Genomic DNA, 22,599 nt, shown 5'->3' with positions numbered 1-22,599 from the left:
ATGATATTAAAATGAAGCAGGAACCCAAATAAAAGCCGATTATTCATTTCCCACTCAGTGTCAAAAACGAATAATTCAACTACTTACGTTTTTCTAGTTTCTCTATTAGAACCTTCTGCTGCGACAATTGTTTCTCCAACAAATCCTGTTTCTTTTTTCTTAAATCGCTCTGAATTTTTAAAACTTGTTTTCTTTGAACGTCTTGGTTTTTCTTAACCTTCACCTGAGTAGCGATCAATTCCTGGTTTTTCTTAATGGCTTCCGCGGCTTGTAATTTGCTCTCTTCCTTGGATATAGGTTTCTTTTCTTCTTCAGCAGGGAGTTGTTCGGCTTCATCTGCCTTTGGTTGAACTAGATTCAAAACTTTGTTAGTATTGGATACTACTAAGGAAGTGCCCCCTCCCAGACGATCCTTGACGGAGCGCTGTGAAGCAGGAGGCACATTCTCCTGTTTACCTTCTACTGTTCCAGCTGGTCCAGGGATTTGCGGCTGCTGTTGGCCAACGTTATGCCAAAACACCTTGATAAAACGGTTGTTTAGAACAGCCTCTGTACTGCGATATGCCGCGTTCGCTTCGGCGTGACTAGAAAACGTTATCAGAGCTGCTTCTGGATCCCCATCGTATTGAACCTACAAAATAAATTATTTTCACTTGAAAGTATCGTTAATAATGTCATTTTATCATATAACTTTTTTATATCAACATTTGGACTTAAAAGTCCAGATATATGTAAATCCTGATATCACTGAATGTAACTAGTAATTAACGATTATTGAATTAATCAACAATGACGACAATCTATAAGATGTAGTAATACTGAGTCCTATATTTAAAAACTTCAATACAAAAATGCATAGGCAGAAAGCGTATATAGTTAAGTAAATTTACTAACCTGTATATTAACAATTTTTCCAAATTTTCCAAAATGATTATTTAAATGTGTAATACTATTTAATCCTTGTGGCACTTTTTTCAATTCTAGGGAACAATTCTGCGGATTTTTTTGTCTAGTACCTAGACGATTATAGTCAAACTTTTTCTTGTACATGTTTTCATGGTCCATGGTATTCATAAAATTCCCTTGCTGATTATACATTGGCGTATATGTCTCAGGTTGTTTATTATCCATCACAGGCACTGGAATTAACTCTCGATTGTGATTAGGTGGTGGTGCGAACTGGCCCATGGGTGGTACCTGGTAACCAAAATCAAAAACACCCTGTATGAAAAGGGCATAAGTATATAAGTATTGATGATAAATGAAAATGTTATGTTGTGGTGATATTAGATATTCGATAAGTGACAAGTATGTAATAAGGTATTTTTATTATTTGGGAAACAATGCCTCACACTATTTTTTAATTGTGCGTAGATCTTACTTTTCAAATAGAAAGTTATCGTCAAAGATTCTGTAAAAATTCTTTTTGTGAATTATTCGGACCAGCCATGAATTTTATTAGATGAATAAACTTTTTGTGAAGTGTGTGTCGTAAGTGAATGCCTTGTTATTTCAAGTGAAGTAGGTTTCATTGTCTTTAAAAGAGTTAATTATAATATAAGGACTACGGCGCCTCGCCTACTATAAAACTTTTCACTCGCTAAGTTGAATGAAAGAAATAAACTTCTCTGCGAACAGTTTAAAGTCAACAGCGGAGGCTTTGTGCTTCTCAACAGGAGAATAAATGTCCCGTGTTGAGTAGATTTGGGCACACTCAACAAGTCACTATTGCATTAAACCACGCTATCCCTACTGTAACGGGCAGCTGGTTTTATATCACCAGAAGACCATAGATGCATCTCCCAATATGTGGAGAAGTTCAGGCAAACTTTCGATAAAAGACACCAATTATACACGATCGAGGAACCGCCAGGAACCAGTCGGTTTAATTAAAGAAAAATATTTATAAGAAGCATTAGCGTCGAATCGCCCAAATTGTTGCCCCTGCACCCAGCGCCACCTCACAGAATAGACCTGGACTGGAGAACTTGACGGGCATTTAACCGCATATTCATCAGCGTTGTCGCCGTAAAACAGAATCTCATTAAATGGAGTATAAAGACAGATAACGACGCACTCTGTGAATGTAGGGAAACACTGAATGCGAAACGCCTGAGAGTATGGAAACTTTGTGCATTAAAGTGCATCCTCGATGACTTATGGCCCGCAAATATAAAGGCAGTAGCTTGCTATTGCGCAGAAAAATTTTAGTTCGATCAAGTCCTGAAAAGTAAAAGAAATTATCTAGACAATTGGGACTGAAATCAGAGCACCAAGTATATTAATGTCCTTCTACAATTCCATACATAGGAACTACTGAAACGTAGTCACCACAATCGCAACGAAACTCACCAAGGACTGAAAAAGGACCAGTAAGCGAGCATGATCGGTGCATTCAAAGTGATTATTTAAGTAGCTATTCAGCAAGCAAAAAAACCTAACCGATAGTCACACACATGACCGTAATGACACAAAAAATGACCTTTGTTAGAAATCTACAATATATACATCGACAATACACAGCTGCGTACTAGTATTATTATCTCTCTAAAGAATTTTTGATCGAAATATATTATATATATATATATATAATGTATATTGTAAAGTTTTCTTTTATTCCATGTGTAAGTGTGTATATTTGGTTAGGTATCCATAAGCTGATAATGCACTCATGTAAAGTTAAAATTCCAGAGAGCTCTAAATGTTTTAAACAAAATTGTGACTTATTTGATTAAAAATTACTGCTTTATCACAAATAATGTGTTGTAATTTGGCAAAAACCCGGATAGCTGTTGTAGAAGAAAAAATGTATACACTGTAATATGATATAAGGAATAAATGAATTGTAATAGGTAGATGAATGTGATATAAAATATGCTTAGTTATTACAATGTACAATTTTCTCCCACCATCTATATCGTTATATATAGCGAAAAAAAAAATATATAAAATAATTATATCTTAGATCAGTGAAGAAAAAGAACTGACTAGGAAAACTTAAAAACAGATAACAATAATTTTTTGTGCGACTAAAAACAAAAGAACTGGCTTCTGATGTGGACAGCACAAAGTAAATTTACAACAAATCAAAATATGAACTTTTACAACGATGAATAAATAACACAAATAATTGAGTCGAAGTCTCAGAAAAGAAAATCGACATGGACAACAAACTAGTTGTAAACTTCGTACAGCCACATTGAAAAAAAAAAAAGAACTACAAAGTAAAGTACCAGATGATAAACAATCCATTACGGAAAGCTACCAATAAATTGAAAAGATTTATGAGAATTATGTAAACTATTTCAAACTAGAAAGATATATATATATATATATATATATATATATATATATATATATATATATATATATATATATATATATATATATATATATATGCATAATATAATATAGTAAAATATTAAAAAAGTAGTACAGGGGTTGCTTGGGCCAGACGATCAAAGTAAAAATTTTATCAAATGTCGGTAAGCATTGGACCTACAATACCGGCCGACGGTACAATTCAAGGTAATATAATAGAAAGTTACAAATTAAGTACTTAGTTTAAATGACACTTTGTTAACAAAAGAAAAATGAACCACAGAAAAGTACAAATCTAATTTACCGTAATAGTGCCAAAATGAAATGCAAGAAATTAAATTTACAGATAACACAATCCACAGAGTTCTATTAATCCTAAAGGTCGAACTTCGGTTAATAAGAGGTATGATCGGGTCGCTTGGGCCAGATGATAAGTCCCATTCTGTCATATAATAAAAATCTATACATATCACTAGAAAAGTATTCATAAAACGTTAAATAAATAATATAATATATATATATATATATATATATATATATATATATATATATATATACTTAAACTTACTCTGACGATACCCATTGGTCTAGGTCCTCTGAATCTCCCGTCTCTCCATATGTGTGGTGCTTGAGGATTGTATGCGTTATCAGATCTCAATGGCATTCTTTGGCCCATCATTGGATGACCTGGAGCATTTAAAATTGGATTGGGTACAATTCCAGATGATACGACGTTGGGCGTACCATTAGGATTATACGTTAATACACGACTTAGGGTGGTATCTTCAAGTACCACTGGATCTATTCCGTGATCGAAAGGGCACATTTCTCCGCGCATACAATAGCCTATAAAAAAGCTCAAACATGAAAATCTAAGCATCTAAGTGGCTGTGTTCTGCATATTCCAAAATGTATTTGTTATTATGTAAACGTTTCTAGTTAGATAAATTTTTTGTTAGTACATCCGTTCCTACTTTACTTATATACTGTTATACTGAACTGTATATGAAGTATTTATATTGAGTCATACTACGGCTCTCCGGAAATTTCTATTCTACTACGAGTACCTGCTCTATCCTTAAAAATATTTTTTAAGTCTACACTAAGTTAGAACAATCGGATGCATTTTGAAACGTACTTTTGAATTTGTTGAATTTTATGTTTCAAACTTTAAGATATATCTGCTCGACTTAATTAGGAGTCCTTTGCTTTTATTTATTATTACATAATAACTAAAATAAGCAATGTTACAAGCGAATGGATTCATTCATTTCTTGTAACTATCACAGTAGCGAATAAAGTATGTGCTATTAATCAGCTTATAAGATCTAATATATATATATATATATATATATATATATATATATATATATATATATATATATATATATATATATATATATATATACAAGGTGGTCCAGAATTATGTACATTAATTTCTAGAGCTCATAGTACGTCCAAAAATAAGGGTACTTCTTTATGTACACTTTTTTTATAAAACTGAATAATAAGGGAGATACAACCCTTTAAATGGGTGAATTGAAATTCTTATTTTTTCAAATATCTTCCAAACGGTTTTGAATACGGAGTTCATATTTTGGGAGTGATTATAAGACATTAGGATAATTAATTTCATGTCACCACCTACCCATCCTATATTAATACAGGGTAGTTTTGGAGGGTAAGTGGGGGTTATTGCGTCACATGTTTTTTTAATTTTTACATATTTTAAAAATTGTTTCCTTAGACTTTTCTACGCAAAAAAGGTGCTCTTGTAATATTTCGATAGATATCACCGTTTTCGATTTATTTAAACTCGAAGGTACACATGTATTTTATTGTAATCGTTACATTTCTTAATATTCATCAAGTATGTTTTGGAATTGACACTTGTGTTAGCAATAATATTACAAATTAATGTAAAACTTAATTAATACTTAACATTTAATTAATGGCGAAAATAATATTTCACAACAACTGTTCAAAATGTCCTCCATTTTGTTGAATACATAATCTAATTTTTTTACATAATCGCTTTTATTTAGCGAACGCATTAATCCATTTAATGTTACTGGATCGTTTTGTAAATCGGTAAATACTTGTTCAATTTGGTCTCTTAACTCATTTACTGTATTAATTGGAGTGTTATACACTTTTGATTTCAAATAACTCCATACTGTAAAGTCCATTGGATCAAGATCACAACTACGAGCAGGCCAATGAATCGGTGCATCCGCACCCCGGCCTATCCACCTATCAGGGAAATGTTCATGTAACCACCTTCTACAAATTCTTGTGTAATGTGGTGTAGCACCATCATGCATGAAAAACATGTTTCTTCGTATTTGTAATGGAATATCTTCCAAAATATCATGTAAAATATTGTCTAGAAAATTGTAATACATGTTACCATTTAAATTTCCGGGAAAGATGTGGTATCCTATGAAACTATTTCCTAAAGTAGCTGCCCAAACATTTATCTTGAACGTGTGTTGGAAGTGAGTTTCCATTGTAGCCCTTGGATTTTCTTCAGCCCAGAAGTGCATATTTCTAGAATTGAACATAGCTTGTCTTGTAAATGTGGCCTCGTCTGTAAACAGAATGTTGCTTAAAAAATTTGGTGCAGTTTGAACTTTATTTTGCAATACTTCACAAAAATCAACTCTAAGTGGCATATCGTCAGGTAACAATTCCTGCACTTGTCGATAGTGGTAAGGATGTAATTACTCTTCATGCAGAACTCTTAAAACACTTTGATGGGAAATATTCGTTCTTAATCCTAATCTGCGTATACTTATTGTGGGGTCATTTATTACAGCATCCAATATTTGCTGTTCAACGCGAACATTTCTTGCTTCTCTACGACGACCAGCATCTGTATTCCTTCTTTGAAGACAACCGGTTTCTCTCAGTCGTCGTTCAGTACTTACAAAAGTCCTGGCATTGGGAATATTTTTGTTCGGATACTTTTCTCTGTAGGGTCTTACAGCGGCAGCAGCATTTCCCGAACATTCCCCTAATACTAAAAGTATGTCTGTCATCTCAGAATTTGAATAGTGTGCCATATTGCGGGCAAACAAATTTAAAAATATAGCAAAAGAGACGTGTTAAACAAATTTCACTGTCGAGTACAATAAAAGTGTAGATAAAATAATTTAATTGTTATTAAACGTCACTGACAATTCATATACTACTTGAGATTAAAGTGTTGTTGGTAACACAAGTGTCAATTCCAAAGCATACTTGATGAATATTAAGAAATGTAACGATTACAATAAAATACATGTATACCTTCGAGTTTAAATAAATCGAAAACGGTGATATCTATCGAAATATTACAAGAGCACCTTTTTTACGTAGAAAAATTTTTAAAATATTTTTTTTAAAATATGTAAAAATTAAAAAACATGTGACGCAATAACCCCCACTTACCCTCCAAAACTACCCTGTATTAATATAGGATGTGGTAGGTGGTGACATGAAATTAATTATCCTAATGTCTTATAATCACTCCCAAAATATGAACTCCGTATTCAAAACCGTTTGGAAGATATTTGAAAAAACAAGAATTTCAATTCACCCATTTAAAGGGTTGTATCTCCCTTATTATTCAGTTTTATAAAAAAGTGTACATAAAGAAGTACCCTTATTTTTGGACGTACTATGAGCTCTAGAAATTAATGTACATAATTCTGGACCACCTTGTATATAAAGCTTTAAGCTTTAAGCTACGGTTTGTTAGAACACTGCGCAGCGCACAGCATACACGTACAGCAGAATCTGTTCTACTCGACTCACGGCAGTTTTGGCTGAGTCGGTGTGTTAGATTAATTCGCATAAATATTCTGTCGCTCTGAAAATAAGTTTAGAAATTACCTATAGTAAACAAAACTATACGTTTTCTGCAAAGATTTCGGCGTGGTTGTTTAATTATTAACAATTTTAATTTTTAATTATAAACGAGTAATAGTTTAAAAGTTATAACTGTTTAAACGTTAAAAATACCAGTAATTTTGCAAAGCATGTTTGGTTATAATTTTTGTTTAATTTTTTTTGTGTATATTAAAAGTAAAAGTCGTCACCTTTCATTTGGTCTTTGATTTAAGAGCAATCACGAAGGTGTAATTACTATTTATATGGGAAAAAGCCATAATTAAAGGTTAAAGGAAGTTTATTGACGTTTCAATTTCCACTTCGGAAATCATTCTAAAAAAAATGTATTATATAATATGTTCTTGTGAGTGTTTCTGAATTCCTTGTGATGTTTTGTTGTTTCCTTTCTTCAATCGTGTGAAATTTCTTGTTTATAAATGATAATAAGTAGTCTTTTTTGTCAAAACCTTTGTTAACAGGTTTTTTCTTCCTGGAACGCATTTTCATCGGAGCAGGTGTTTCGGGCTCTATCATATAATGAATTGATAATTTCTTTTTTGATTTTCACGTTGTGGTTTAAGTGGTAGTTTAAATATCTGTTGGTGTGGGTTGGTTTTCTATAAACTTTGGTTGCATATCATCTGTCCTCTTTTGTGAATAACACATCCAAAAAAGGAAGTGAATTGTCGTTTTCTTTTTTCATGGTGAATTTTATCGACTTATGTGTTGTTGATGTACATCAGAAATTGATTCAATGCTTCTGGTCCGTGAGACAAAATGGAAACCTATCATCTACATGTCTCCACCATACTATGTGTTGTTTGTCTTGTTTGTGTAAATGTTTTGTACGAAATCCTACATGAACCTATCCGCTAATAATCGATTAGTTGTGTTGGTACTTGGAAATAAATGAAAGTGAAAGTGGAAACAATAGAAGGTTATTATGGAAAAATCAGTCTACGATAGTAGCTCAAATTGATTTGCTATATTTTAGCTAAGTGTTTATGAGTAAATATGAAATATAAAAATATTTGTAATATAAAGTTAATATACTTTGGTTCTGAAACTGTTTTCTTGTAGTATTTTTATATGTATTATCTACTTTATTTACTGGAAATAAATGACAATTTAATTGAAAATTCGTTCTAACATTTTTTCCATTAAAACTGTGGTTTATTATTTAATGGTTGATTTGTATATTTCATAATTTATTAATTTTAAATTAATATTGTATATGAGTAAATATGAGAGTATGGGTATTTATAATATGATTTAACATATAACGAACACTTTCAGAAAATTGGTTAATGATCGATCTGTTTAATTCATAATTTGTAAAGTATTTATAAACCATTATCTAATTAATATGACCAAACGATTTGGAAAATCAAAACACAACCTTACATGCAATTTTAATTTATACCTTTCTCGTCAAAATCTCTACATCTCTTTTTACCACCTGCAGGAACAACTGCACTAGATACATTCTGCGAATTACGTCCTTCTGATTCTCCATTATCCTGAGGTGTTCCTGGTCTGGAACCCTCTTTTTCTTTGGCAGAATCCCTGCGATCTCTCTTCTCCAAGGACCTCGACCTACTGCGACTAGCTGAAGATCTATTATTATTTCTGTACCTATAATAAAAAAAAATTAATCTTTGATAATTTATAAAATTCAATAATACTCCATTTATATTAATTCGACTTTGTAATTCAATAATACTAGGTTAACAAATCATAAACAAGTACACAGAATATTACAAAAAAATACAGATCAAAACAGTTAAAATTGTTCAATAAAGCAATTTAATCAAATATAACTAGAACCTCACATAGCTATTCAAATTACCTATGTACTTACCTACTCCTATGTGTATGTCTAGGACTCCTCGATCTTGATCGGACTCTTATAGGTGAAGGGGTTCGAGACAATCTTCTTCTGTCATATCTTCTAGGAGGTGATTTATTTCTCCATATTCGAGGTCTATCAGGTCGCTCTCTTTTTTCTCTGTCTACCCTGTGTTGTTCTCGTTCTCTTTCATTACGCTCTCTAGATTTCTCTCTGGATCTAGATCGTTTTGATCTATCCCACGATCTTGATCGAGATCGTGTTCGATTCCTAGGAAGAGATGGGTGGCGAATCGGCGAACGTCTGCGAATCGGGCGTTCTTCCCTCTCCTGTACAAAATACGGTGTTAAAAGACATCATGAATAGCAAAAATAACTACTATATTATGCTATTATGTTACAAATTCAGCTATGGTCTATGAGTTACTAATAAATATAAATTAAAATAAACACTATGGCTCCCTTCGATAGCCCTGGTAATATAAAAATTCATAGGTGCAATAAGACAATGAAATTATAATGTTTGTAATAAACAATCAGAACATCGCTTCAGGTATAAGGAAACTATGGCTAGAGTTACCGGTTGAATTCAACGTGGTTTTGCCAATTGTACAAATGAATATCAAAGACTGTCTATGTGTTCTCTACTCAACAGTTAACTTAAGACTTAAACAATGACAATAACAAACAACACCAGATGTATATAACTATAAATGGCAGATAGAATACATCCACGAATATATTTACCTAGGCCAAATTCTGAAACTTGAAAAAGAGATTCAAAGTGAGGAAATCGCTAAAAAAGCAAAGCTGGCATGGGCAGGATTTGGAAAATTCAGTTGCCGTAAAATACTCAATACTTGAGGAGCAAAGTGTTCAACTAATGCATCCTTCCTATCATATGGATGTCAAACCTGGACCTTAACCAAGGCAAATATGAACAAACTAGCCACAAAAGAAATAAAATGTTGCAAGGCAATGTTAGGTATAGACTGTCAGATAGAAAGAGGGACAACTGGGCCACATCAAAAACAAAAGTCGAGGATATCACAACAAAAATTGTCAAACTCAAATGGAGCTTTGCAGGCCCCACACTGCTAGAGAAGACCAACGTTGGAACGCCACATTACAGTAGACGATCAAGACGAAGACCAGACGAGATGGATATATGACATTAAAAAAATAGCTGAAAGAAATTGGAAGTACTTTTCTCAGGACAGACATCAACCAAAGGAGTTGGGAAAGGCCTATGTCCAAAAATGAAGGAAGAAGGGCGATAAGAAAAAGATTCTACTAATAATCATACTATATTATGCAGGAAAATCAGGTTAACAAGGCTTGATTAAACTTAAAGGTGATACAACCTAAAAGATTGGTAAATGTAAGATTTATTTAGAAATAATGTTGAATAAACAAAAAAAAATGCAAATATGATGGTGTATACAAAGATATAAATTTAAAAATCTTAACTATACGTAATTTTATATCCAATTGATATCTTTCTATGCCAGTGTGAGACTTTGATTCTGAGCTCTCTGGTTCTCTATACAGATAGACTGACTGCGGAAGTTCTCATGCTCGACACATCGCATCCCGATGGCTAGTAAGAAACGTTATATCAGTATATAACACAAAAGAACATGTATGAATAAGCCAATATTAAATAAACACCCGAGGATCAACTGAGAATATGATATAGGGATTGCAGATATGTAATTAACTAGCTTTGTTGATTGATTACACACACTCACATATATACACACGCGCGCACACATGGCCAAACACAAAATACACATACACACCTACACCAAGCTCAATTTTGGCAAATCGCCAGACAGCTGCACTACAACTACTTTATAAAACGATAGTATGACCAGTGCTCACTTACTGATAAAAAATGTGGACAAAGGAGATGCGAGATGAGGAGCTGCTGCGGCAAATCTTTGCAAGAAAAGTGTTGAGGGCTGAGTTAATAGGGTCTATGGAGAAAGCAATATAATTATGTAATAATGGTGGGCCATGTGATGTGGAAGGATGGAGGTGACCTTACTAAAGTACCTATGCTAAACAAGCTGCTTGGAAAGAGAAGAAGGGGATGACCTAAACCTAAGCTCAGATGTTTGGGATGGTGTAGAGGAAGATTTAAGAGGATTAGAATATGGGGATTGAGAAAATGGGCACTCGACAAGGAAAGATAGAAGAATATTTTGAGACGGACCAAGGATCTCGAAAGAGTGTAGTGCCATCTAATGATGATGTTACCTGCAAGTGATATTAGTTGGATGTTCTGAAATCATTTTATACAGGAGTGAACAAGTTCATTTTAGTACTTATAATTTAATTTCCATTGGTATGATTTGTATTTTTGTTTTATCCTAAATAGACTATATCTATTTTTTAGTATTGCATTTAATAAACTTGCCTAAACAGTATTATTATATATTCTGTTCAATTAGTATTGTTTATAATTTTGGCAAAAGTTTTTTAAACAGCTTTAGGCATGGCTTAGGCATCAAAATTTTTTAAAATATAAGCAGTAGAGGTAATGGATTTTGACAAGAGCTATGAATCATGACGATACAGTACACAAGTTTACCCGTAATTTACAAGGTCATAGCTCTTGTCGAAATCCATTACCTATAGAACATAATGACAGTATTAGATTTGTATTTCGATGCAGGGCAACGGCAAGCCGCTTATACGTGTTTCAACCTCTTTAGGTCTCATCAGAATGACATAATATATGTCGTTCTGATATTATGCTGTTTGTTGTTGTTTCAATTCAGAGCATATTATGCTGTTGATCTGAATCGAAAAAAATCTATCCCGGCGTAGGACAATAATTATCGAAATAATTATTAAAATAGTTATTTACAGACGTCGCAACGCCATCTAATAACAACACTAGGAATCCTAAGATTTCCTACTTGGCGAAACTGAATTCAAATCTTTACCACTGTGCTTTCTAAACCTTGCAAAGCAGACAGATTTATGAATTAGTCGTCAAGGGAAACTAAATATGCATTCCACCTGCCGTTCATCCCAGTCAAAATTCGTAGTGAATTCAGTTTCTGGTACTCCTAACAGAGTAAAGAACTAAAACAGAATGACGATATTAGATTTTTATTTCGATGCAGGGCAATGGCAAGCCGCTTATACGTATTTCAACCTCTTTAGGTCTCATCAGAATGACATATGCTGTTGCTCTAAATCGAAACAAAATCTATCCCGTCATAGGACAATAATTATCGAAATAATTATTTACAGACGTTACAACGCCATCTAATAACAACACTAGAAATCCTAAGATTTCCTACTTGGCGAAACTGAACTCAAATCTTTACCACTGTGCTTTCTAAACCTTGCGAAGCAGATAGATTGATGAATTAGCAGTAGATTTCCTGCTTTCAATTATGTTTTGGAAGTCATTAACTTGGTAGACAAATAGCAAGTGGTAAAAATGGAAATTTGAATGTCACAAAATTCAACAAAATTATGGGGGATAGAAAAATGTATTTGTGACGAGAAATAAAAGAGATGAAGAAATAAGAGGACCATGTCTGTAACAAAGGGGTAGCCTTAAGAAACATGCTGGATGAAAAAAGCTCTGAGGCAAGTGGAAGTGACCAGAGGATATATAAAATATGCACTTAATTCTAGATAGTTTTTCAATTGATTGTATTTTTGAAAGAGGCACAAATCTATATAAGGAAGCAAAGTGAAGAAAATGAAATAAATTAAAATTTCTAACTTGTTTTAAGCTATTTTCAACTTACCATATCAGAATTTTTCCTAGCTTCCCTATCTCTTTTAGCTTCAAGATCTCTTTTGACCTCAAGGTCTTTTTTTGTGTTTCCATTAATTGCTTCCTTAGGACTGAGTTCTCCAGATGGTACTATCATTTTGGTCTCTTTCGGTACTTCTTTACTATTTGTTTTACATGTATTAGGATTAGGTGGATTGGTATTTGGTATCACTGGAACATTTAAATAGTCTTTGGTGGTTAGTGTTTGAAACACCAAGTCCACAAATGATTTAGTATCTGAAAAATAAATCAGTATATACTTTAATAATATAATGACTAGAAATTATGAGAATATTGGTGCCACTTCTTGAAGAAGTGGCACCAATAATAATAATAATTTTTTGTCAATAATTTTTTATACTACCATTTTACGATATTTTATTTTTTAATTTCTTTGACCACTTTGCAATATTTTATGTTTTGGAAAAAAAAATTAAAATAGTATGTTAAGTTAATAACCATAAATAAATTTATCATACCTCCTCAACCTATTATTTATCCAACCTAAAGATTTATCAAAATCTTTTAGTAGATCATTTGCAAACAATTACATACGCCAGTTGACAAGTAAAACTCACTAAGTACAAAAATGATCGAAACTGACATTTTATCACCAAATGCATTAATGGTTTAAGATCTTTGCCTGGAAAAAGTCACTAGCTACAAATATCGTTTCAACACAGATTTTCAATTTGAAACATTTCATTATTTGCAAATTTTAATAAGATCCCGGCAGGTAAAAGTCATTATTGCATGCTATTTTGAGGATTATGTTAGTTCAGTTAGTTGACTTAATCAGTATTTATTGTTTTTTGCCGTTCTTAAGTTGTAATAATTACTTTAATAATTGAAAATTTGTTTAAAACTCATCTACATTCATTCCTTCCTTTATTGAGTGTACCTTCTATTATAACATGAGTTTTAGACAATGTTTCGGCAGGTAAAATTCACTAATTGCATTTTTCTCAAAAACTTGAAAAATACACAATTTTTTAATACAAACTCTGTAACATAAGATAGCTTAAACTCTTTCTCAAAATAAGTACCGTCTGTTATAACATTGGGTTTACATTCCTTCCTTTCTTCATTGCATTTACCTTCTGTCATAGCATGCGTTTTTAGACAATATTACGGCAGGTAAAATTCATTAATAATTACATTTTTCTCAAAAACTTTAAAAATACCCAATATTTTAATAGAAACTCTATAAGATAAGGTAGCTTAAATGGTTTCTCAAAAGAATTACCTTCTGTTCTAACATTGATTCAAAAATGGATTTTTTACATTAGAATATGCCTATTGAATCGTTATCCAGTAGAATCACAATAGAAGCTGAAGAAAACAGAATTTCAACATATTGCAGGCTGTTTTTCCAGATATTATTACTTGATGCATCTATTACTTGCCACATATTTCCACCAAAATCAGGCAAATATTTCATTTTTGTACATTGTTCCTTATGATGCCCCATACTATTTCAATTGGATTCAGTAATTGTAAAATTCTGTACTATCGTTAATTGTTGCCACTCTTTTCTCCTTATCACCATATCGATATTTCATTTATCTGCATTAAGGGTAAATTTGTAATGATCTAACCATCTCTTCACCATCCGTAAGTCACATTCAACATCATATTTTGCCTTGTTAGAGTTTTTGCTAAAGTATAGAATGCAGGTATCATCGGCATATATTGTAGGGTACCTCTTAATGTCAATGTTGAAAGTGGATTAGCATGAATAAGGAACAGTGTTGGACCAAGTATCAGCCCTTTAGGAACTCCACACTCAATATTGGACAATTGACTATTCACCCTGTTAGCGAAGGTAAGTTGTGTTCTTCCCGAGGTAATCATTAAAACACTTCAACACTGTCTAAAGTTTCCAATACAGATAATAACAGCATGTGATCAACTGTATCAAAGGCTTTCTTCAAGTCAAGAGATACAAATATACAAGATTGGCCTTTAACAACTTTATCAAAAATATTTGTTTATAAGGTCAGCTGTGGCTTTTGTGCTGTTACCGTGTTTAAATCCATATTGGCCTTTATATAAGAAATTTTCATTGTCTAAATGGTGCATGATTATTTACATGTTTCCAGAATCTTGGATAAGTCCAGTAAAAGTGAAATGGGTCCATAATTACTAGACATTGAAGAGTCACCTCCTTTATATACTGGAAAATTTTTGACATTTTTAGGACACTGGGAACACTTCCTGTAGTGAATGTTAAATTTACTAGAGTACTTAAAATAGTTTATATCTCACTCTTGAATTCTTTAATAGTATCAACTGATATCTTGTCTAGTCCACATTCAGTTTTACCCTTCAATTTATTTATTATATCTTCAATTTCCTTCTTTGTTGTGAAGCTCCAAGAAAATATGTTGTTTATTAATGGTGGTCCTGGTGGAACATATCCAGAGGGTTGAATGGCCTGAGCAATTTCTGAACTAGTTATTGAGCTTGTTAGAAATGAGGTTAGGATCATCAATAACTAAATTGTCTGTTATAAGTTTGGAAATAGTTGTTGGTTTTTTTGTTAGCATCTTATTATGTATTATGGTGTTTAGCATACTCCAAATTTTTTTGGATCATGTTCAGCTGTTATTCTCCATTTGATAAAATTCTCTTTTCTCTGTAGAATGTTTTCTGTAAGTGTCTTCTGAAATGTTTTAAAGTTAATGCAAATAGTTACTATTGGGGTACATCTTAGACCGTTTGTAGTGATAGTTTCTTTTGTATAATAATTTTAGTATGTCAACATTAAACCAGGGGGCACTATTTTTTTGAAAACAATTTTTAGGTTTTTCTTGTATGAGATTTCTTCGGAAGGTATTAATTATTTAATCACATAAAATGTTGGAGTCGTCCCAGATTTTCTATTGGCTGGATATTTTCGTTAAATGGTGCCAATCCAAGATCAACAGCTGTTGATGAAATAAGTGCTTGTTTGAAGGTATCAAATTTATGAAGATATTATGTGAATAATCTTAAGTTAATAACGAATATGCAAGTGGAATTACAAAATGATATGTCAACAGAAGTTTGTTTAAAAAGCACTATTAAACATTGGCAACAGAAAAATTCCTCTTTACTCTTCTACTGGCCTTATTTTGGTTGCTCCAAATTTCTGTCAGTTAACAATGTCAAAACAAAAATTAATTTCGAAGGTGTTCCCGAATATTAATGCAAATTACAAACACCATGTTTGGTTATGTGAACGAGCCATTTTAACAGTTAAAAATAAGAACAGGGATGATTTAGATATAAAAATTCAAAGTCAAATTAATAAACAAGTAAAGTTGAGACCATCTATCTATCGTCCGTCGGCAAATTCAAACAAAAGTGTAACTTCCGGACCATCTTTTACCACCTTTAGTCCAGACAAATTAATATAAGTAAGTATTTAATATATTTTTTACCACCAAAAATGAGATATTTTTATTAAATAATGCTTCAAATATAATGTGCAGAATAATTTTGAATTACGTTCCACTAATGAACTTGCTTTTTTATCCTTAAAAGTAGAAAAAAGTTTTATTTATATTGCTTAATATTTCACCTAAATATAATCGTCTAACAATTTTAACTGTACTAATGACCAAGTATCAATTTTCAAGTTTTAAACTGATTGATTTATGATGAGTAATCCGGTTGTAAAAATACCGGAATGTGCCTTATCTAAGGGACTGTACTTGCAAATTTTCAGTTTAGTTGTATCTTTGCAACTAGCTTGTTTATAGATAGATGTGCATTGTGCATTGCTTTAATTTTGAGTTGTTTTGAAATTTTGTTGTGAGTAGTTATAATAATTGGTAGTATTTTTTTGTTGTTTGTTTTTTTTTTAAACTGTCTATTTGTGGATAAAGAAAATGTTTAAACCATGGGAAAAATCACCTACAGTTTTTCGTGCCTGGGAGCAAGAGAACCCAAGTAGTAGTAGAGAAAGTGTAGTAGCCAACAATTTTTATACAAAAACAATGACACTGAGACTTTAACTGTAGAAAAGTCTTGAAGACTTCCAAAGAAAAGGATTGTTGTGAATGAACAATCTAACATAATTTGTATGAACATTTACAAAAATCTTCAAAATGATCCTGAAAATAGTTGTAAAGGCAGTATTATATGAAAAGCGGCCTTTGTAACAGGAATTCCTTATTCTACCATGCGCGACATCATGAAAAGTGGTGTTAAAAAGAGAAAACCAAGATCGGATGCTGGAAAAGCTAAAAAAATTAATATCGTGATTGCTAAATGTTTAAGGAATATACAGTTTGTCTTCAACACAGGAACTAAAAGATTTCCTCTCAGATAATGATTTGTATTTTGAAGATAACTATAATAAGAAACAGTTACTTGAAGTGCTTCATACTAAAACTTATAAGGAACAATATATACTGGACACTATTGCAATACAACATGGCTATACTGTTTTGAGGTTTTCACCTTATTTTTGCATATTCAATCCTATCGAACTTATTTTGGGACAAGTAAAAAAACGGATTCGGAGGAAAAAAAGTTTTCCAAAATTTGACGCGAAAGTGGTTGATTTAATTCGATATGAACTATCAGAGATTACAAGTGCCGACTGGAAAAAAGTAGTAAACCATGTAATGAAAGTAGAAAATGAGTACAGAAGACTGGGACAATTATTTTCAAACAGTGGACAACATTATTAATCTGGTGGATAGTGATGTTGATGAGAAATATTTTAGACAAGGTATGCTAATATGATGATTATTTCAGTTAAAACAACTCCGTTTTTCATTAGAAATTGCTAACTTTGTTTAAAATAATATTTTCCTAAATGTAAAATACTTTTCCACAGTTCCGTCTATGTACATCATCATTAAACGCTAATAGGGCTTTTCAACACTTCTCATTGTTTCAGGCACTTGTCATATGTCGCATAATTTTAATATATCTACATCATATGTTATTGATATATAGTATATACCAATAAATATACATACCAAAGACGTAGATATATTAAAATTGTATGACATATAACAAGTGCCTGAAACAAATAAGAAGCGATGAAAAAGCCCTATAGAAGATGCCGTTGTATCACCTAGTATGTTTTCTGACAGGATAGATTGGTAGAGTGATAATTTTTTTACTCTTCACTTTTAACCATTTAAAAAACAAAGAAATATAATGTTTTGTTTGTTTTTTCAAAATCAGATTTTCTGCTCTTTGACTATAATATACACATTACACATTGATATTTTATGATTCAATACTTGTATCAAAAAAATTTGTGTCACTGGACACAATACGTCCCTGGATATCAGTTACTCGAATTTCATAACATACAAATATTTTCTGTTTGAATTTGCTGACAGACGAAATATAGATGGACTCGACTTTACACTCATTTAAGTTGATTGAATCCATCACTGATCCAAATGAAGCAATCAATCATCCAACTGAATTCATAAATTCATTGGATTTACCTGATTTACTACTGCCATACAATTTACTCAAGGTTAGCTCAAGGTTGGATTAGTGATAATCATTCTATGAAATCTAAATCTCTGAATCAGGAGACTAGCTGTTGAAACATGTATAATTTGATTGGAGCTACTAGAATCATAGGGAAGTTTAAAGTATCCCCCCAAGAATACCATAAATGCAAACTGACTACCCAGTTCAAGGTGTGAATAGCATTCGCAATGTCAATTAATGAATCTCAAGGAACTGCCACATTTTTCGCACAGGTAGTTGTATGTAGCATGCTCAAGATTCGCAAACCATCAGCCCTATTTATTTTCTCTCCATATTTACAAAATTAAAAATTTTGTACATTATAATAATTGTAATTTTTTTCCTAATCAAATGATTATGTCTCATTTTTTTTTGTTTATTAGGTATACCACCCTTGCGAAGCCAGGGCAGCAGCTAGACTTATAAAGAAAATAATGTTTACATTCTTTGAGATTAAAAAACCAATACTAAAATTAAATATTATATATTACCTTCCTCAAGAAAGACATCTAACTGTTCAATCATACTCTTTCTGAGCTCATCTTCTGTTTTGTCCTTTTTTATCAATGCAATGATATATTTAGCCAGAGCAGCTGGATCTGCTTGACACCTGAAAATTGAAAAAAAAATAAAAATTAAAATAAAAAAGAAGAAAACTTACATAAGCTAAAAGGGAGATGTATAATGTTTGAGACAAAATGAGAACCAGTACAAAAATATCTGAGAGGATGTGTGGTAAAAAAAAACTGTAGCAATGGGCAGAAATTGGGCAGCATTGGGTGGAATATGGAAAATTATAATATAACATGGCTAAAATCTGTAATACTTCATAAAAAATGTCACTGTAGCTCATTAGTCAATATTTAAAAGTCAATGATAGAAAATGGAGGAATTAAGATGGATTTATATGAAAAGTGATAAACCTTTTGTGAGTTATCAAAATTTTGATCCTGTTATAAATGTTACTAATGTTGAAAAAGTAGAAAGAAGTCTATAAGATGTCTAGTAAGGGGCAAACTGATTTGTATAAACTTTATGAGGCACTTTGCGAGCATTTTCTGCTTAGAAAGTCTTTAAAAAAAGGCTTATAGGTAATAACCCAATTATTACTATAAACCTTACACTTTCTTCACACACACAAGCTTTTTCTGGTATGTCAATAATTAAAATAGCTGGTTTGGAATATTAGTTAAATTACTGTTGAAATTTAACAAGTAAATAACAAAGTATTAGAAAATTGTTTACACATAAAGTTTCAGTTTATAGAAATGTCCCAATCCATATTTGGTCTTATAAACACATATTAGGCTTTGTTATACTTTTTATATGGAAAAATAAATTTTTATGGAGAAAAACCAGAGCTTAAAAGATATAAACAAATGTTGAAAAGTACTACTTGTTCAAAATTCCCAGAACTACAAGGTAATTTAAGCAATAAATAGATCATACCAAACACAAAAAGCATAATAAAAACATGACATGAAACATTACAGTAGGTAATAATAAAAAGGAGAATATATGCTAAAAAAATTAGATTAGTTTAATTCCTTACAATACAACAAGTATATACCAAATATAAAATGTAAATTAAAGTAAAAACTAATGTTTGTTGAAACAAAATATAAAAAGATAAGTAGGAAGCCTTTTGTTAAACATTCCATTTCTGATTAAACTTAAAATTTATGATTATATGAACTTATTTTAAACTAAAAAATGTTTTTTTGGTAAGGTAGTTATAAATTCCAATACAGCAAGCAGAAACTAACTTCCAAGATGGATGAAACCCAACAATCTACAAAAATTGATTCAGTAAATGGCAAAGATTAGCAGTAAGAGCTGTGCTATATAATACTCTATCCTACTAAACTATTTAATCTGTATTGGTCACTAAAGGTCTTGCAACTATGTGCCAAATATTTAAATCTAGATAGAAAGTAATTGAACTACACATTAATATTTACAGGAAGTAATTAAATATCAGTTGTTGTTTTAAAAGTGTTACTACTCTTATTAAAGGACCATAATAAATGTTTTATGGAATGAAAGAATCAACTATTATTATATAGACCTAATCTCGAATATATACTTAAAAGCTAACATCTGTCAAACTTATGCAACAAATTGAACCCATTAAAATAAATTAGAGTGTCATAATATATCATCAAATGAAAAAGATGGATAGACGACGTAGAGAGGGATCTTAAAACCATGAACATCAGGCAGTGGCGAAGGAAAGTATCCGACAGGGCAGAATGGAAGAACATTGTTAAGCAGGCCAAGACTCACAAAGGGTTGTAGCGCCATTAGAAGAAGAAGAAGAATATATCATCAAAATTGTTTAACCAGGAATTGATTACATCTTTAAAAAATTAGACATGAACAACTTAGGTAATGTAAACTGGTAATACCAGTTGTTCCATCACCATGTACCATCAGTACTTAGATCTAGTAAAAAACAAGAATTACAACAAATTATTGAAGATTTAGCAATAAATAAATAAAAATAGAATTAGACATAAACTGTGATAAAACTGAAATCATGAAAAACCAAGAATAACACAAAACAAAATAGAGTAAAACAAACGAGTAAAGGCTAAAGCACAAAACAGAGTTAAATCAGACTATATAAGGAAATATGAAGGAGAAGACTAGCTTGGGATTCCTAAGTCATTGAGATGCTCTGTATTGGGGATGAATTCAGTTTGTCCTGCATGGTGGAGCTGGTAAGCCAGAACCCACAGTCTTGGAGTAGCACAATAGCTGTATTCTTGATAAAACTAAAGCAAATGGTATTTCACCTGAAGTAGCAAAACTTATCTAAAATTACTGGTTATACTTTGAGAAAGGAGGTCTATAGATGGAACAAAAATTATACATTAGAGGCTATGGAACTATAAAGGATAAAGAAGAAGACCATTTAGTCTTATATGGTCAGATTAATATACAACATGGTAGTGTAACAATAGCAAATAACCCAAGATAGAGAAAGATAGAGGAATGAGGTATAGAGGATGGAGGAAGCCTATGTCTAAAGGAGGATGTCTTGGCCGGTTAGATAAATATATTAAAAGACCATACAAAGAAAATCTCAAAAAGTACAAAATACAGAAATGAAAATAAGTAAGTATACTGAAATCATTACAATAACTCAATCAAAAAGCTACGGAATATTGACAGTATTGAAACGGAAGGTGTTCCATCAGGTATGTACTAAAAGAATATAAAATATATTGTTAGATAACAAAATTAAAGATCATTAACAATCTCAAGAAATAGGTATGTATACTGAGTAAAATTGGTTAATTCAGAAGAATTAGTAAATAAAGATATCACTTCTTTACTATTACATACTTGAATTAATGCAATATTTTCCCTACATTTATAATAATTATATTTTATGACATCAAATAGGCTTTGATTTGGAATTTTATAAACTAAATAATACAAAAGCATAAAATAGAACAAAACTCATTCTCCAATGTATTTAAAAAGAATGTATCACATTGAAATGGTGAATGTAAACAGGAATAAAAAAATTTACTAGATTAGGTACTAACAAATAGCTATTTATATTGTTAGTACCTAACCCCAAGCATTACTAACTTTTGAGAAAGAACAGAACTATTACAACGAATCAAAGGGAATACAAGCGGTTTAGCTAAAGAACATATTAAGAGATTTATATTTAGTATTGCAATCACAAAAAATACAAAAATGGGGGTCATCTTACATAGGCTTCAGAACAGCTGTTAACCATGTCTTGAATGCGTCTATTTGTTCCACGATCATTGTAGAATCTTAATTGACATTTACTCGATGAAATTATAAATGAAAACAACTTTACAACGTTAATTTAATATTTTTTTGTAAAAATTGATAACACATTTATCAAACTTCATTTGTACTCGCACTCTAGAAAATCTAACTGCCAACAAGGAGAAATCAAAAGTATCTATAAATGTCAATTTACAGGTCTCCAACAGAGAAAATAAAAATTCCTAAAAATAGATAATAAGATTTAAATTAGAATTATTTATAGATTGAATTAGGTATAAATGCATTCACTCAAAAATAAATAAAACCTCCCAGATAGAATATCTCAAATTTATTCACCTCTTATGGAAGCATATGAAAGTATATTTTAATTAGCTTTTCATACAAACATCATACATATTTTACAAACCCAAGTAATTTTCAGTAATTTTATACAATGTGCTATAGTAGTATAAGTATTAAAAAATATCATTAAGGTACAGCTATGT

General features: G+C 31.5%; 1 protein-coding gene across 5 annotated transcripts in view; it reads right to left on the bottom strand.

Annotated features, from left to right (window-relative positions):
* swm (Zinc finger protein swm) overlaps positions 1 to 22,267 on the bottom strand; it is a 76,723-nt gene extending 54,456 nt beyond the window's left edge. For 2 of the 5 annotated variants that reach the window (XR_011950073.1, XM_072523135.1), the window contains exons 1-8: positions 22,068 to 22,267; positions 18,829 to 18,947; positions 12,819 to 13,084; positions 9,056 to 9,372; positions 8,618 to 8,829; positions 3,890 to 4,167; positions 895 to 1,221; positions 88 to 631 (exon numbers count right to left, since the gene is read on the bottom strand). Coding sequence is in view for 4 of the 5 variants with exons in the window: in XM_072523135.1 (XP_072379236.1) it covers positions 88 to 631; positions 895 to 1,221; positions 3,890 to 4,167; positions 8,618 to 8,829; positions 9,056 to 9,372; positions 12,819 to 13,084; positions 18,829 to 18,947; positions 22,068 to 22,126 (2,122 nt within the window). In the remaining variant the exon portion in view is untranslated. The remainder of the gene's footprint in view (positions 1 to 87; positions 632 to 894; positions 1,222 to 3,889; positions 4,168 to 8,617; positions 8,830 to 9,055; positions 9,373 to 12,818; positions 13,085 to 18,828; positions 18,948 to 22,067) is intronic. The other 3 variants (XM_072523138.1, XM_072523137.1, XM_072523136.1) reach the window with 3 other exon arrangements.
* Positions 22,268 to 22,599: the final 332 nt, after the last annotated feature.

This window comes from Diabrotica undecimpunctata, chromosome 2, assembly GCF_040954645.1.
Source record: "Diabrotica undecimpunctata isolate CICGRU chromosome 2, icDiaUnde3, whole genome shotgun sequence".
In the NCBI taxonomy this organism is placed as follows: Eukaryota; Metazoa; Arthropoda; class Insecta; order Coleoptera; family Chrysomelidae; genus Diabrotica; species Diabrotica undecimpunctata.
This window is presented reverse-complemented; position numbering and strand designations above follow the sequence as displayed.